The 14238-nt window shown below is 41.5% G+C and overlaps 2 protein-coding genes across 3 annotated transcripts in view; both read left to right on the top strand.

Moving 5' to 3' along the window:
- The window catches only part of cd276 (CD276 molecule), a 153296-nt gene that overhangs the window by 77793 nt on the left and 61265 nt on the right, over positions 1 to 14238 (top strand). The window lies entirely within an intron of this gene.
- Positions 1420 to 4020, top strand: LOC308314644 (uncharacterized protein; the record flags this gene model as incomplete). The annotated part of the gene is made up of 5 exons (XM_080762276.1): positions 1420 to 1500; positions 1805 to 2011; positions 2485 to 2650; positions 2850 to 2929; positions 3712 to 4020. 5 exons carry the CDS (start codon positions 1420 to 1422, stop codon positions 4018 to 4020), a joined length of 843 nt encoding a protein of 280 aa, XP_080618402.1.

Below are 14238 nucleotides of genomic sequence, written 5' to 3'. Positions count from 1 at the left end.
TGTGTGTGTGTGTGTGTGTTTCCTCAGAGAATGAAGTGGACGGAGAAACGGTGGACTGTGGACTAACTGAACAAATGATTGGCTTCCTCTTCGCTGGATCATTCAAAAAACAAATTAAATTTAGACAATTTGTAGAAAAATACAAAGAGGGTGAGACAGAGATTTGTTTACAGCCAATTGAGCCTGAAGAAGCCTCCCAATCTCAGCTTTCCACGGTTTCAAGGCAAGTGCATCTCCATAAGATAGTTGTGCTTATTTGAGGCTGAACAGTTTTCTGAAAAACCTATGTTTCCATGTCAGTAGTGCTCAACCCTTTTGATGTCGAGGACCCCCAGAATTATCTGTATTTGGCTGCGGGCCCCCATCTGAAAATGTGTAGTTCCAGGGACCCCACCAGAAGCAAGGATTTGAGTTGAATTTTGATTTTGGAACATATATTCAATGATTTGTGCCATTAAAAAAAAAATGGTTTTCAATGGGTAAAGTGTATAACATAATGCTTAAAACACCAAAAAGGGGTTCCTGTCCTGACTGGGTTAAATGGGTATGCCAACATATTGGGTGATTCAGCGGTCCAGGCACCTGACTGGCACTGCCGCAGGTTCGACCCCCGATCCCCACGGACTTTACTGCATGTCTCCCCCCCTCCCCCCCCTTGTCAGCCTACTGTCTATCCCTCCTACAAAAAAAAGAGACTGGAAGACACTGTCACAGAACGAATATAAAACTAACAAAAGAAAACTGCTTGTTCCATTGCAGTGCTGAACCAGCCTGTGGGAGTGTTGAACCAGCCCGTGTGAGACTACAACATATCACCATCTGTCCAACCTTTCCCCATGACGTTCAGACGGTGCTCGATGCCAGGGACCCGCGTCTCGTAGTGCCGAGAATACGTCACAAAATTACCAGTGTGCTGTATGAAAAACTAATGTTGCACAACATGTAAGTATCAACTGTTAACCATTACTATAACTTTAGTACTTGGCATTCATACATTGTTAGCTGATCTTTTAAGAAACCTTGAGTTTGTAATTGCTTTTTGGGCTAGGTATCCAACCACAGCGGAGTACGTTCAGGTTGCCAAGTCAGTGGTTGTGAAATACCCGCATCTTAGAGATGCAGAGGGGAATGGCTATGTAAGTTGTGTTTTATTCTCTTCAATCTTCAGTGATTTCTGTGTGCATGTACATGCGACGAAAAATGGCAGATCTACAAGTTCATAGCGCGGCACAAAGTGCCGTGCTATGAGCTTGTAGATCTGCTATTTTTCAATAGCTAAAGTATAACATTGCTTAAAACACCAAAAGGGGTTAATAGCCAAATGTGTTCCATTTTATCCAGACAACCTGGCATGCGTCCCTAAAAAGAAAATGTAAAAATGAACGTGCACCACTGCTCAGCAATACCGAGGTCCGAAAGATGAAAGAGAAGTATGGCCACGCAAAGAAGCCCCAACCTCCCTCTACACCTAGTCTGCACAAACGAGCAGCTAATCAATGTGTAAGTCATTTGTCATATCTATATATTTTGAGGGTGACTGTGTTCCAGGTTGTCCCTAGCTAAATGATGGAGAGTTGGTAACCAAATTGACTCTTGAGAGTGTAAATAGAAACCAAATGGACCCTTTTAATTTTCTAATAAGTCTTCACAACATTTGCCTGTTATTTCTTGTATGGTTACCACATAAATACAGCATGGAATTGTGAACAGAATCTCATCCAACGATAACAAAATGGCTTTGCATACGTGGGAGCAGGCGTTACACTGTGCAACTCATCCACATCTGTCTATGCTTTTTCCACAGGAAATACTGGTTGTCGGAGAGGATGCCACTTCTGTGAAGGCCCATGTTGCCGTTCTTCAAAGTGAATACCAGAAGACTCATCCAGATCTCCCAACTGTGAAAGATCTCATGGTGCGAACCTTCTCCTGGAGACGGCGTGAAATCATGGATGGGATCTCTGTGGAAGATCTACTCCAAAGCTATCCCTTCCTAAGGGCTCCTGGTGGAGTAAGTATAGTGCACAGCTGAATGTTGCAGCATTATCAATCTATCAGGGGTCATTAACTTTATCTGGTTACAAAAATATGTTCTCAAGCCCAATGGCTAGCAAATCTTAACATTTTGATTCCTTTTTAAATCAAAACCAAACCTCTTTGCCAAAAATAGATCTACAAACTCACAGCATATCGCAGCAACGCATTGTGATGTGAGCTTGTAGATTTGCTATTTTCTGCACATTTTCCCCATCACACAATTAGGTAAGCACCCATGTAATAATATCTCAAACTTGTATAGCGCTTTTACGCTTTACATTGGGGGCAGAGCTATAGCAACAAAATGAAAACAACCTCATGTAAGTCCTCATGAGTACCTAGGGGTCTCTGTCCCTGTTGAAAACCCATCTATGTAGTAATTTCAAATATTGAGATTGTATATCATAGGCATATGCTGAATATTAATCATTCTTGTGTTTTCTACAGTTTTCTGATGAGGTTGATCGAATCCATCCAGCCACAAGCAGTCTGTGTGATCGCTTCAGGGAGGGCTTCGCTGGTATTTTGCCAGAAGTTCTAAAACGTGCAGGAAAATCCCACGCAGAAGTCTTCAACGCCGCAAGACAGGATGCCCTGGCTGAAGATCTACCAGGTAGTGAGCACTTTTCGAATTAAACACGTTGCACACTTTAGTTTAGACATACTATTGGTCCGACTGTCACCAACAACCTACTTCAAACCCTAACCTAACCACAAGTTAGTTTCTGACCGTTGTTTCCTCATGTCGGTCCGTTGGTGTGCATCCCCACTTGATGTGATTGGTGACTCTTGCTATGTTTACTGCATTCCAGAAATCGACTTCAGGGCCGGGCTGATCATACTGCCGTCCATCTTCAAAGAGAAAATTGAAGTCTTCATCATGATGGGAGAGGTGAGCATCTGAATTGTCCTGCACGGTGTTTCACTGCTTTTCAGTTCTATCACCATGTAAACAGTTTAGAGCAGCCACAAAGCCTGTGTGAGCAGCGTACTCATCTAGGCACAGCATTTGGGAACCACTGCTCTCCTCCACTGTATGCAGCCCATGTCAATTGTATGGGTCATCCAATCCTACTACTACAAAAACATATATAATTGTGGGGCCGTACTTCTTGTCACACACTTTCATAGCTGGAAGCTGCCCGGTACAACCACAGTCTGACCTGCTAGCCACTGAGCAGCTCCACCGGAGCGGTTTGGATTAAGGGCCTTGTTCAGTGGTGGTAATGAGGGAGAGGCAACCGCTGCCCCACCCAGATGTATTGTGTTTAACATAAATGACAAACCTGTTCTTTCTATATAAATGCCACTGAAGTTACAAAATGTAAACTAGCGGTCTTTTTTTCAAGCCAAGGAACCCTTAGCAGTGACCCTCACCAATGTGTATATGATGTAGTGTTTGTTTACACATTAGCTTTCGTAATAATATGTTGACTTCATGTTAAAGTTTATTTTCAGTCATTTAACCACTTTAACCTTAAATACAATTTTTATTTTGTCTGCCGCCCCTTGACCAAATTTCTAAGCTCACAATGTGTCAGTCATGAGCTTGTAGATCCAATATGTTTGGCAAATGTCCCCAGAAAAAAGAACGATGCGGTTCAAAGTGGTTGATGTAACAAGTTTTGACACATATTTTGAAAATATTAATTTTGCATGTTTTGCTTTATGTAGGGGGATGCTGCTACGCCCAATCCAACCATACAAGTCATGGACCAGGACTGGAAGATGGCCATCGCTGGACGGGTGCGGTGTGTGGTGAAAGTTGACGGTGCGGACGTGTGCCAGTGCAGAAGCCTTGATGAAGCCTTCATAACAGCCTTCTGTATGTATTTTGTTTTCAACCTTGCATACCCACCAGGTCTGAAAAAAACTCTCACTTTCCTTCAGCTGCGCATCGTCAATATCAAGGAAGAGGGAGACAAGGCCATTCCAACAACCATACTGCGGGTGATTAACGCTCTGTGCACTGCAAATAATTAACCGTCTGTACTAGATCACAATGCATCAGTGCCCAAAATGCACTAGAAAGGTTTTTACCCTCTCAAAGTTAATTATACATATTGGACTAGTTCATGCACATCAACCAAATTTTAGTATCACATGTGGTTTAGGTGATTGTCAGTCAACATTTACCAAATATCCTTCTTATAGACGACATGTGTACAGAAAACACAAATCAAGATTTAGATCTAGGCCTATTGATAATGTCTACGTAGAGCAACCAAGTGTGGAGAATGAACCAAGTACTTCTGATGAACACCAAAGTGTGGAGAATGAACCAAGTACTTCTGATGAAAACCAAAGTGTGGAGAATGAACCAATAGCTTCTGATGAATTTGATTCCAGGCCATATTTAGATCAACTACTTGAGGATTTCAAAGATAATCTGTTTGGCTTTGTGCTTAAATGCAGAGAGAAAAACCTTCTAAATGTGTCACTTCAACAAGACATTACAAATGATGTCAAATTTCTATTTAGTTTTTTCAAAGAGAATTATGATTCATTTATTTCTTATCATCTGAAAAAAGGTGGTTTTGATATTTCAAATTGCCCCGAACTTCAGCAGGTTTTACACTCATCAGATTTCTTTGATAACGCTTATGAAGCAGTCCGTTCTCCACACATGATTCAAGAACACTGTAAATCCAAGTTGAACTATACAAAACCTGTACACTACACATTGAAAAGCTCTTCTGGCCAAAAAGTTGGATCCTTTTCCTATGTTCCCATTGCTGAAGTTTTAAAGAAGTACTGTGCTCATGATGACGTCTGGGATCAAATACTATCTGAAAATAACCAGGTCATAGATGAAGAGCTTCTGACAGATTATAGAGATGGTCTTTATTTTAAGGAGCATTCTGTTTTTAGAGAGCATCCCGATGCTTTAAGAATTCATCTTTTTGAAGATGAATTTGAAATAGTGAATCCTCTTGGAGCCAAGAGAGGGAAGCATAAGCTATGTGGATTTTACTACACTATTGGAAATATGAGTGGAAAGTATCGATCTCAACTCGGCCACATTCACTTAGCCATGTTAGTTCAATATTCAACCCTGACAAAATATCGGAATGCCATCTTAAAACGAATGCTAGATGACCTAAAACAGCTTTCAGCTGAAGGCTTTACTGTAAGTGTTCGTGGAACAGAGCACACAGTTTATGCTGCTGTAGCAACCTTTTCAGCTGACAATCTCTCTGCTCACATGATTGGTGGCTTCAGAATGTGTTTTAGCTCGGGTAGAATTTGTCGTAACTGTATGGCAACTCATGCAGAAATCAATGACTCATTCCTAGAAGATGATTTTGTTCTGAGAAACACTGAAGTCCACAAATATCATCTCCAGTGTGTCCAGCAGAACAAGTCCAATGTAGCTGTGTATGGTGTAAAAGGCAATAGTTATTTTGATTCACTAGGTTATTTTGATGTGACCAAGTCTTTGCCCCCAGACATCATGCATGATATGTTGGAGGGAGTTGTTCCACTGACAATGAAGCATGTTATTTGCGAGGCACATAGAAAAAAGCACATCAGTATAACTGAGCTAAACGAAGAGCTTAACAAACTCAGTGTAGGTCAGAATGACAAGGCTAATAAGCCTGTGCCGTTGTCTGAACGACTCCAAACTGTAGGCATTGTAGGATCTGCTACTCAAAAATGGTGTCTTTTCAGATTATTGCCTTTTCTAATGGGGCAACGTGTTCCTCCTGGCAGCAGTTACTGGCACGTGTTCTTATTATTGCGAAGTATTGCAGATATTGTCATGGCAGCTAAGGTGCGGAAAGATGACCTAGCATGTCTTCCGTTACTTATTCATGAATTCCTTTCTGAGATGAAAGCGGAATTTGGAAATGTACTAACGCCTAAATGTCATTTTCTTATACATTATCCAAGACTTATGTTAATGTATGGTCCCCTCCGTTCTCTTTGGTGTATGAGATTTGAAGGAAAACATCAATATTTTAAGAACCTGGCTAAGAACACTCGAAATTTTGTAAACGTAGCTATGACACTAAGCAATCGTCACCAGTTCAAGCAATGTTGGGAATTTTCAGCTGCCAACATCTTGGGTGATTTTGAAAAGGTGCCTGGTAAAAGTGTCAGCACACCATTTTTGTCTCTTCCCATTACTCTTCAGACTGCTCTAAAAACAAATGATAAGTTTAACTTCAGAGCTACAGAATTAGAGGACAAAGTCAGTCAACGTGTCTCTGAAGTAACTTTAGACAACATAAAGTATGCAGTTGGAGATGTACTGACATTAGACCTTTTACATGTTGAAAGAATTCCTGTATTTGTACAGATCAAATACATTCTTAACATTGATACCATGTGGGTGCTTGGCAGTAAAATGTTGCTTCCATTGTCCTTTGACTCACATTTTCATGCTTATCATGTAAAAGTAGACAGTGACTGGATGTTGCTCAAACCTGGAGACGAATTGGACCACACATCGCTTGACACATATTCAGTGGATGATCATTTGTATGTTGCGTTGAAACATTTCGTATAGATCTTTTGAAAGGAATTTGTAGTTTTGTGCAGACTAGCTGGATGTCACAGAATTGAGTACAATTCCCCCAGCATTTCAGCAATGCAAGACTGTTAATGAACGGCTCAACAGGCTCGATGCATCAGTCTTGTGTTGTATAAGTGCTGGGGGAATTGTACTCATTCATGTTGTATATAGTTTTACATGTGTGCACTAAATGTTGATGTTGTATGTATTTTATATTTTTACATGTTTGCACTAAATGTACTCGAGTACATGTTGCACAAAACCTTGCACAAAACCTAATTTTGCACTAGGTTGTTCTTTGCACTAGGTTGTTCATGTTGCACAACTATAATATTATTGCCCAATTGACCTGCACTTTGGGAAAAAATAAAAAGTTATTGAATGTTGTTCATGTTTCTGAATCCATTTTGTATTTGTACATAAAGGTACATTGTTCCAGTAGGGGTACAGAATTACTATTTTAGAGGTACAGTAATGTTATTTTAGAGGGGTACAGAAATGTTATTTTAGAGGTACAATGTTGTCCATATAGGGGTACAATGTCACTATAGGGGTACAGAAATGTTATTTTAGAGGTACAATGTTGTCCATATAGGGGTACATAAATGTTCTTTTCAAGGTACAATGTTGTCCATATAGGGGTACATAAATGTTATTTTAGAGGTACAATGTTGTCCGTATAGGGGTACATGAATGTTCTTTTCGAGGTACAATGTTGTCCGTATAGGGGTACATAAATGTTATTTTAGAGGTACAATGTTGTCCATATAGGGGTACATAAATGTTCTTTTAGAGATGCAGGCAAAGGTACAAATTTGTCAATAGGGGTACAGGAATGTTATTTAGAGGTACAACCAAGAAGGGTACACCAATGTACCAATACCAAAGGTACATTTCTGTACTCAACTAGGGTACTCCGGGGGTGACAAGCCATTTGTACCCCAAAAGGAACAAATCCGCCATGTTATTTTTCTGTGTGTATAGAGTGGCCAGATGGTAACCGCAAGGTTCCCAGTTCTAACTCGGGCTCCCCCAGAGTTAGTGTCGAAGTGTCCTTGAGCAAGACACTGAACCCCTAATTGCTCCTGATGTGCTGGTAGTTGGTGCCTTGCATGGTTTCCGTCGTCATCGACTCATCGGTGTATGAATGTGTGCGTTAATGGGTGAATGTAACGCACAATCTATGTAAAGCGCCTTGGATGAAGGCGCTATATAAATACACCATTTACATGGCTTTTATTTTTTATCTGCCCCTTAATGGGGACAGTACTCGAAAGGTACTTTCCACAATAGCGCTGTGGGTTGGCTGCAGCACAAACAGAGCGCCTCCGTCCGGACACATAATTGAACGGAAAAACAAACAAGAAACAAAAGAGAAATGAGTGCAGTTGGACAGAAGAAATGGCAAAGCTTCTGCAATGACTTGGCATAGGCTGTAGTACTGTTCTCACTCAGGGTGTCGTCCTTGACACAAATCAACAGCCCAAACTCCTGTTCAATAAAAGTCAGGATTCATCTCAGTTTGTCTTTATTGCCGGTGGTCAACTTTTAGTGAGTGAAACTGTAAAATGGAAACATAAAATACACAATCAGGTCAATAACATTATCTTACTTTATACTATAGGACTAGTAAGCACTAGCACAATTTTCCAACTCTACCCCATGCAATGGGCAAACAATCAAATCAGTAAACGTATTAAGCGTCCCACTGACTCCCACATATATCACAAAACATCGGCTAGTGTAAGGCCACCTTTAGTTTAATGCACACAATATGACACTAGGGGGTGTCAGACTAAATCTAAAATAGACAAAATGCCTGGGGCAGCGCATAGGCTGAGAGGACAGACAGACAGACAGACAGATAGATAGACAGGGGACTATATTACACAGCCAAGAATGGAGGTCAAGATGTTGGCATCCTTCTGATTTTTTTTGGGGGGGGTGGAGGAGATCAAACCTTTCTTTTTTTTTAATAGGGGATTCAATCCATTTCAAACCGATGCCAAGGACCAAATAATGTGCCAGATTGTTTTTGATGGAATGGGGCTAATGAAAGGCCAGGGAGGGAGGGGGGGATGGGCAGAAGATACATTTAACAACAAGACACAACGGGGTCATTATCAATGAGATTATGAATGTTCTAACTTCTTAAACCGTTGTTAACTTCATACTATACTTTGTCCTTCCTCTGGTCCATTGGTGACTTCATTCATAATGTCAGCAGTTCTACTCATTCACCTCATTCATCGCCATGTCAAGTAACCCCAAATTGACATGCGTTTGGCCGCCGCAGACCACAAAAACAAAAATATGCTGTGCCAGGGAGCCCCAAAAGAGAAGATTTGTGTCAAGTAAAATCTAAATCATTCCAAAATGGCGGATATGATTGCTCACAACATGTTGTGAGTGAGTCATGTATATGCTATGGACCCCCCTGGAACCTATTCCATGACCCCTCTTTGAGAACCAAATTAATGTCAATGTTTTAATCTGTGTAAGCGTTTATTCATACGGGGATCTGTCCGCGTCCTTGGGACAGCTTTTGTCCTTAACCCATTCAGTGCGGGAACCCCATTTTGTGTTATACTTTAGCTATTGAAAAATAGCAGATCTACAAGCTCATAGCGCGGCACCGAGTGCCGCCCGGCGCCCTATGAGCTTGTAGGTCTGCTATTTTTGAAGAATCGTGAAAATGTGGCGCAAATCTTTAAATGTATATAGGCTTTCAGAGCAAACATTTTTAACTCAAATATTGGCTTCTGTGGGGTCCCTGGAACAACATATTTTCAGATGGGGGTCCGCAGTCAAGTAGCATATAATTTCCGAGGTCCTTGACATGAAATAGTCTGAGAATCACTGATAGAAATGAAAGGATCAGGTAATCAGGTCTAAATGGGTTACAGCCTTGCTTGGAGACTTCATTATGCCTGCCCTGACCATGACTGATTGAGATGACTGGCCGCGCACAGTGGTGTAAAATGACTAAGTACATTTTCTTAATTACTGTACCTGGAGTATTTGTACCAATACTTTTACTGCTACTGCACTACATCTCAGAGGCAAATGTTGTACTTTAACTCCACTACATTTATTTGAAAACTGTGGTTGCTATAGTTATTTTGTAGATTTTGGATTTTTACAAAACATACATTAACCAATAACCACATTAATCCCTTCAGTTTGACCATTCGAAAATAGCTGATCGACAAGCTCACAATGCGTTGCAATGCGACACACTACTTGTAACAGAGTCGTTCTACATGGTAGTATTGATACTTTTATACTTAAGTACAACATTTGAGTACTTTTTCCCCCACCACCGCCGTTGCTGCATGTTTCCAAAAAAGGCAACCGCATTGTACGTGTCGTGTATGGCACCAGGGGGGTTTTGGCTATGAAAAGTATACATAATAACAAACAACACCCCCCTTCTCCAATTGCTCATAGTCACAGCGCTCCGCTCCGCTGATAGAAATCTACTTCTAGAGGGCATTGGAACACTCCACGGGCCGGGTCCTGGCCCTACTCTGTGTTCGCCGCGCTGAACCAGGATAAACAGCCAAGTGTCAGGGAGAAAAAGGAGAAAATCTGGAAAGTCAATCTTGTCATTTTGATGAAGCATGCACGTGCCTCCCCGGGCTGGCCCGATGACTGATGACGGGCGTGGGGGTACGCTGTCCGCTGAGCCCTTCGCTTTCGCACTCTATTTAACTCGCTAAGACCTGGAGTGCACCTGTGTCGACCTTATAGCGCTTAACCACTATGAACCATCATTTTAAACCTTTAGCCGTCATTATGACCCCTGTGTGTCATTTGTTGTTGCGACTATAGGCTCCCCTATATAGGCCCGGGTCGTAACAGCTGTTGAAGAATAGCAGATCTACAAGTTTGTTATAGCTCAGGTCTCAATGGCTTAAAGGATGACCCATGTGAACGGCAGCTAGGGCCCTTCGCTGGGGCAGCAAAACAATGAGAAAAAACCCAGGCACAGGCATACGTATACGTTACGTATGCACACGATACGCCCTGAATCATACCTGAGCTGTCCGACGCTCCCCGACGATAAGACAGAGGAGTAATGAATGTGTCTGGCACTTCTGAGACACAGTGCAAAGAAGATGTGTTCTTTCTTCCATTCCTCTCTCTCTCTCTCTCTCTCTCTCTCTCTCCCTCTCTCTCTCTCTCTCTCTTCACCCCTCTCCACCGTTCTCTCCCTCAGGGCGGACTGATAAAGACAAATGCCATAGTCGGCTATCATTTCTGCCGCCGAAAGCCCCAGAGGGGCTGCGGCATCATATTTTTTTTCTTCTTTTTCTTCTTCTTGTTTGATGATGTGATTTTGTTTTCTTCAGAAATAGATTTGTCTCTAATGGCTCTGTTTACCTATCTACCTCCTTTCCTTTCCCTCCCCCCTTCCCCCCCCCCCCCCCCCCCCTCTATTCCCCATGTGCTGCTGCTGGCGTATAGGATGGAGTGCCCTGGGCTGCACTGTCATTATTATTATTATAGCTGAGGAGGAGTCTGCAAAGCTGCACGGCTATACAGTAAAGCCAACATGAGGCCCTCTATACTATACTTGTGAATATATTGAGCATATAAAGCAGTGCTATATTCAACCGGTGGTCCGGGGACCACCTAGTGGTCCTTGAGGAGGTTCCAGGTGGTCACCCGCAGCTAAAGGATGGAGAGTTAGTAACCGAATGGACCATTTGTTATAGATCTTTACCTCTTGAGTGTGTAAAAAAACATAAACATTTTACGCTCTCGAGAGTTACATTATTGTTAAACATATCTGCATTACTTACTTTACAAGAAGTCTGCACAATTAGAGAATGTAGAAGAATTGTTATTTATAGCATTGAATTGCGGAAAGAATCTTAGCCAACGATAACAAAATATTCACATTTTACCAGTCCGAAAACGTCAATTATTATTTTTATATTTTAAAAGGTCCATATACTGTAGGGCTGTAGGCATTCCCAGACCTGTTGTTTCAGTACGACCTCGCCTTCAGGGTGTCTTACTGGTTACTATGAGATTATCAATATTTTCCTGAATATCAACTAAATTGATTTGTTTGATCAATGTGTCACTTGCTATCACTTGCTAACACACACACACACCACACCACACCACACACCCACACACACCCCCTATCTTCCTCTTTCTCAATACGCAATTACAACCACAGCATCTAAACCGATGAGAATAATTGTTTTGGGATTGCTGGTGATTATGAAGAAGCACAGGGCTGCGGGGGGTTATATTAAAGGATTCTGATTACAAAATAGTTTAAATTACTTTGAACAAATGCACTATTACTTTGGATTGAAAGGATTACGGTATAGAAGATTGTGATCTTTACCCCACACTGCGCTCTTAAAGTGTACACATGCACGTGCACATACACGTACGTGCACGCACACACACACACACACACACACACACACACACACACACACACGCGCACGCACACTATCTCTCTCTCTCTCTCTGGCGCATATAGTCCAGAGGCAATACATAATTACAACTATCCAATGATATAATTGTTTTGTGGATAGCTTGCGATAATGAAAAGGCACGGGACTGCGGGGTTATAAGAGAGGACTCTGATTACTAAAAAAGTTCTAATTACTTTGAACAAATTCTCCTTTATACTTTGGATTGAAAAGATTAGGACGAAACGTGTATAATCTTTACTCACACACACACACAGGCACATCTATTTTTAGGGGGCAAATGCTGGTGGAATATTTGAACTGTTGTGCCCCGCAAACGATAAGAAAAATGTTTCTTGTTAGGATAGACCACATCCCATATATAGCCTGCAGGGACGATTGCTTGGCTAGTTCATTGTTCATATTTCACTAAGAAAAAAAAACTGTCATTTCATCGTCCACACAGGCTTTTGTGAACACCACAGACCGTTTTTAAGTCGCTTGATTCAGTATTTATATATTTGATATTCATTTTAGCTGCCCTCCCCTTCCTATACAAACCCATTGCAACTTCAAACTCCATTAAACCACGATAGATTCAATTTAAATAGCTGTCCTTTTTTTCTGGTGACATAATGTCATCTAATAGGTGAGGCGCCTGTGTAATTTATTCGTACATTTACTGTTATATTTTTTTATATTTTGTTTTGAGAAGAATTGAGGAGGAGGTGGCCGGAGGAGACAAAACATATACAAAACATAATATATAAATGAAAAACCGTACTTGAAAATATACGGGCACCTCACATGACAATATCAGTCACCAGAAAAAAGGACAGGTGTTTTCAATACCTATATGGTTTGTATAGGAAGGGGGCGGGGCAGCTAAAATGAATATCAAATATCTAAATACTGAATCGAGCAGCTTAAAAACTGTCTGGGGTGTTCACATAAGGCTGAGTAGACGATGAAATGACCAAAAGTTAATTATTTTTTGAGTGAAATATCTCTTTAAGCCAACCAGCATCCTACTGATCATCACCTAGTTTAAATGGTAAATGGTGCATTTATTATAGAGCACCGAAGTCTGACGTCACTTTCAGTAGAGGGCGCCAGTATACACAGGTTCATGTATTTTTGTATTTGCATTGAAATCCCCATTTTAGGTCGCTTCATATAAGAACTGTGTTTGAAAAATAAACCGATCATCCCGGCCTTTCTGTCAGGGCGGTGGCTGTGCGTCCATTCATATTTGATGCAGCCAGTTTCTGGAGAAAATGGAATGAATGTGGCCGCAATAGCCTTGAAACTACATATGAAAGCAATGCCGCTGCTAATATACGTCACGCCCAGCTGTCGACACGTTGCGTTCCTGAGATTTCCTCGTTGACGTAAGCTCAGATGGCAGTGACTACTCGACTCATAATACTAACCACAAAACATTAAATATCAATACAAAAAAGTGGAGGAGATGCAGCCGTGCAGATGTTTTGTGTACGCTACCACACTAGTGACCCACGGCAGACCACTAATGTAAAAATAGTTATTTAATTGGGCCAGTGATGAGTGTGATGAAACAGCACCTGGGACCTGGACACTTGGGGGGAGCATCATGGATGAGAAATGAGCTTCCCACAGGCCCTGGAAGACACTTAGAGGGGGCTTGCAACGGGGGTTGTTTGGGCCTGGCTGTATGGGAAAGTTACACAGGCACAGCTAATCAAACTAATCGGTTACACGTGGATTGATCACAGCGGGTCGCGATGAGATGCGAGCTTACCGTATGTAGACCAAGTATACGAAACAGAGCTGAAGTAGTTCATCATACAAATTGATTTAGTCATTGTAGGCCTATATGAATAAAAATCACACCTGTGTGAAGTGAGCGGTGCGCTCATCATCACATTCCGGGCCAATCGCTTTTGGCGTCCTCACTTTATATCTTCACTCTTTAAGCACGTTCGGCCAATCAAATCATCTCTATGGGGTATACACAGACACACAACGTTGGGCTTATAGGAGGGGCTAGCACCCCTCAAAAACAACCTTTTTTTGCGTTGATTCATTGACATGGAAAAGATAAAGAAAATGACCTAATAAAAAAACTGCTTCTTGATCATGGCAGAAAATAAGCAATAGTTGGCTTTGCAACCCTATATGTGAGAGACCTCCGTTTTTAGCTAGTAATGTTTTTTTAAATCCCCCCTTCTGGCCACCCCCTTTCGGTGAAATAAAGTGCTC

Source organism: Protomyctophum bolini, assembly GCF_963924005.1.
Source record: "Protomyctophum bolini genome assembly, chromosome: 1".
Taxonomy (NCBI): Eukaryota; Metazoa; Chordata; class Actinopteri; order Myctophiformes; family Myctophidae; genus Protomyctophum; species Protomyctophum bolini.
The sequence above is the reverse complement of the archived record's forward strand: the minus strand, read 5'-3'. Positions and strand labels throughout refer to the sequence as shown.